At 40.3% G+C, this 3985-nt stretch overlaps 1 protein-coding gene across 1 annotated transcript; it reads right to left on the reverse strand.

Annotated features, from left to right (window-relative positions):
• Positions 1-474: 474 nt before the first annotated feature.
• On the reverse strand, positions 475-1561 carry LOC111808050 (transcription factor TRY-like). Its single transcript, XM_023693828.1, has 3 exons — positions 1118-1561; positions 894-981; positions 475-785 (listed from the first exon to the last, which is right to left on the reverse strand). Exons 1-3 carry the CDS (start codon positions 1170-1172, stop codon positions 680-682), a joined length of 249 nt encoding a protein of 82 aa, XP_023549596.1. The 5' UTR covers positions 1173-1561; the 3' UTR covers positions 475-679.
• Between the last annotated feature and the right edge of the window lie 2424 nt (positions 1562-3985).

Raw genomic sequence — 3985 nt, forward strand, 5'->3', positions numbered from 1 at the left:
AAGCTGGGTTGTTTCAGAATTGGCATTTCATTGCATTCTTTTTCTGTTTCTCGGGAAAGATATACTTTTATTGGACTGAACTTATGAGCGTGTCTGCTGTCAGCCATCTTTTGTGCATCTGAAAAGGCTAATGATTGGAGATTTGAATTGTTTGTGGTTTGAGATTAGAATTGAATGGCAATTCTGTACCTTAAAGGGAACTGGCTGACCAAATCATTATGATATTGGGAATGAAGCGGATCTCATTCATTTTCGAGCCCATGAAATCAACTGTTCATATAATTCTTTTTAAACAGTAGCAAAGGAGTTATTATGCCTTGATCTTTAGGTAATCTTTATTTAATTTCTCCTTATAAACTTGTTTGAAAAATATAACAGTCAACCTCACATGTTAGACTCGGACATGTTCAAATTACATCCTTACACACACACACACACACACACACGCACACACAATAAACCGAGAGGTCTTTGCTTTATAAATTCTGCTGTGTTATTTGATAGATAAAAAATAGCTCAGTTCCATACCATGTGTTCTTAGAAGGGTACTTGCAATACACTAAAGTTATTAGGACATGCTTTTCTTCAGGGAAACCTCAAAAGAGGAAGGAAAGAACCCATTAGAAGTCTTTAAAGACTTCTTGACTGAGCCCTCACTTCCTATATCTCTCTGTCTCTCTCATCCTCTTCTTCTTTTTCCAAACCCTTCAAGGTGAGTCATTATCCAATACCTCTCTATTTCTTCTGGTTTCCGCCCTGGAATTCTGCCTGCTATCAGATCCCACCTGAAAGGAAAGTCATTTTCTTAGTAACTCAGATACTAGAAGGAGAGATGGAACAGAATCTATATCCATTCTTGCTGAAAAATCTGGGTTTCCTTGAACCCAACTTACCTATCTCCAATCAGCTTATGCATTCTATGGATAAGATCTTCCTCTTGTGCTGTCATAGTTATAAACTGCCACCTAGTGCTGCTGACTTCTGTTAGATAATAAACCACACATTCATAAAAAGGAAGTAGGACTTCAAATATCATTAGAAAGTGAGAAGATCATGAAGAGACGAATTCCAGGATTGAGTAATAGGACATGGTAAGTAGAGACAATCGAGTTAAAACCTTCAGATTCTAGTGGAGGGAGTTTGGCATGTTTCTGCTGACGATGATTGTTCATGTTTCCTCTAAAGGTTAGAGGCAGCACTGAAACAGGAAGAAGATAGAGAACTGAGGATGACAGAAGTTTAGGAAAAACTGTAATGAGAGGGAGGGTTGAAACATCCACAGGGAAATTTAAGTTTATGTGAATGCCTATATGTTCTTTTGCCCACCAAACTTTGGGAAGTAAGTTTGTTGGTTGACTTGTTTGGTTGGTAGACTTGTAGTTGACAACTTACAGAGAGAGAGAGAGAGAAAGGGAAAGAGAGAGAGAGGGAGAGGGAGAGGTGTTCTTGGGGGGAAGGTCTTGTAGTAGTTTCATTCTTTTAGGATTAAGAGATGTCAAAAAACTCAGCACCCACCAACAAAACTTGAAATGGATGCCTAAAACTCTTTGATACGTCACCTTCTTTCTCCATACTGATTGCTTTAGGCAGTGCAGAGTTCGTAATCCAACCTACCATTTATGTTCAACTGGTAGTTGGGGACCTGGGGAAGTGGTCTAGTAGTGCCTGTGTTCAGTTCAGCTAACCTTCTCCCCCAACTGCTCTACACTGCACACACATATTCAGATATGACACATCTTATCCTGCATTTATTTGGGCTCAGTATTCCAATTGCAACAGCCCCCCACCCCCAGGCAAGGACAGAGAAATGAATACAAAATTATTTTGTCTGTTTAGGACCCCTTCACTTCTACACACCTACACCCGGAGGAGAGAGTTAAGGGCCAATGATATAGTAACAATTTAAGCTCACCTCGAGCAGATATTGTCTTATTTGAATTTTTCTTTCGCATCTCCTCAAAGTTTTGAAATGCCTCTATTAGGAAGAAGTTTCCACACTCTTATAAGAAATGTTTTGTTCCCCTCTCCGACCAATAAGGGATCTCACAATCCACCTCCCTTTGGGGTTTAGTATCCTCGCCGGCACACCGCCCGGTGTCTGGCTCTAATATCATTTGTAACATCTCAAACCCACCGCTAGCAGATATTGTCCTCTTTAGGTAGGTTTTCTCTCAAGATTTTAAAACGTGTCTACTAAGGAGGGGTTGCTACACTCTTGTAAGGAATGTTTTGTTTCCCTCTCCAACTGATATGGAATCTCATAATAGTTTTACCAAGAGAGAGAGGGATTAGGGATGAGAGTGATGAAGCATTGATTGAGAGTAAATAGTGTGATGTTGAAGAAATCCAAGCAAGCAAAATGGAAGATTAGCGTAGAGTGGGAAAAGGTGGAAGGCAAGCAGAATAATGTCAAAATCAATATGGTATAACACAAAGCAGCTTCAAAACAAAAAGAAAAGTTTTGTGTTCCTTTTCCACACTTAAAATTCACTCATCTTCTCTCTCTGGTTTGGTCAGGGTATAGCCTCAATTATTCATGTCCTTTCTAATTTCTACTGCACACATTGTCTTCTTCATCAGCTATCCATTTCTTTCATGTCTTTGGTGGGTTTCATGCATCATANTGTTACAAATGTCAAAAATATGGCCACTATGCAAATAATTGTAATTCCANAAAAGAAAAGGAGAGAGTGGATTATGGGATAGCCAATTTTAGATTTTAGAAAACCTATAATTTAATAAGTTTCCATTGTAAAAAATAGAGAGAAAGAATAGAGAAAGAGTTAAAGTACAGTGTAATAGAAAAGGTTTTTCAGAATTTTTTTTGTCTCATTGTCTCTCCCCTCTTAACATCTCTTTCATTGTCTTGTGAGTGTCATTTTAAGAAGTTGGNGCAGAATGGGTCACTATGCAAGAGATTGTCGAGCCGAGGAAAGGGTGGAAGAAACGATCAACCTAACTTNCAGAGCGGATTGTTATTTTTTACAAATTGGTATCAGAGCCGATGACGAACATGATGGGACAAATGTCGCTACTACGATTGATGAAGACGAACTACGAGAATTGGAGCATCCAAATGAAAGCTTTCCCGGTTCTCAAGACAAATGGGAGGTGGTCAAAGAAGGTTTCGAAGAATTGAAGGATACCACGGGTTATACGGCAGCCCAAACAAGGCGCTAAAAGAATTACGATCAAAGGACAAGACAACATTATATATGTTGTTCCGGGTTGTCGACGAGTCGGGCTTTGAGAAGATTGCCAGGGCAACTAATTCAAAAGAAGCATGGGACACTTTAGAAAAAGTGTTCAAAGGAACCGACCGAGTCAAGCAGGTGCGTCTCCAGACTCGTGTGGCGAGTTGGAGAGCATGAAGATGAAGGAGTCAGAAAACGTGTCTGACTACATCACGCGCGTACAGGCCGTGGCAAATCAACTAAATCGAAACGGAGAAATGTTACCTGAGACGCGGGTTGTGGAGAAGATCTTGAGGTGGTTAATAGACAACTTCGAGAATGTTGTATGTGCAATAGAAGAGTCGAAGGACCTAGCGACGTTCACGGTCGATGAGCTCGCCGGTTCTCTCGAGGCACATGAACAATGTAAGAAGAAGGAGGAGACACTTGATCAAGCGCTTCAAACTAAGGCATCAATAAAGGATGAAAAGGTACTCTACTCTCAAAATGTTCAAGGTAGAGGTCGTGGAAGTTGCGGGAATGGTCGAGGTAGTCAAGGCAACAGTTATGAAGAAAATTATAAGGAGAAGAGACTATCGAGCAAAGCAAATTGGCGTGGAAGAGGACGCAATCAAGGACGCGGTCAAGGATATAATTTCAACGTCGTGTTACAAATGTCAAAAATATGGCCACTATGCAAATAATTGTAATTCCATGTTACAATTGTGGCAGAATGGGTCACTATGCAAGAGATTGTCGAGCCGAGGAAAGGGTGGAAGAAACGATCAACCTAACTTTGGATGACGCAACAA

The sequence above is a fragment of the Cucurbita pepo genome, chromosome LG13, assembly GCF_002806865.2.
Source record: "Cucurbita pepo subsp. pepo cultivar mu-cu-16 chromosome LG13, ASM280686v2, whole genome shotgun sequence".
Classification (NCBI taxonomy): domain Eukaryota; kingdom Viridiplantae; phylum Streptophyta; class Magnoliopsida; order Cucurbitales; family Cucurbitaceae; genus Cucurbita; species Cucurbita pepo.

What these genes read in the sequence shown, in the direction of transcription:
- LOC111808050 (XM_023693828.1), bottom strand. Translation starts at nt 1,172, where the DNA reads ATGAACAATCATCGTCAGCAGAAACATGCCAAACTCCCTCCACTAGAA. An exon ending in CCCTCCACTAGAATCTGAAG is followed by an intron (nt 982 to 1,117) that starts GTTTTAACTCGA and finishes ATTATCTAACAG; the next exon opens with AAGTCAGCAGCACTAGGTGG. An exon ending in CATAAGCTGATTGGAGATAG is followed by an intron (nt 786 to 893) that starts GTAAGTTGGGTT and finishes CTTTCCTTTCAG; the next exon opens with GTGGGATCTGATAGCAGGCA.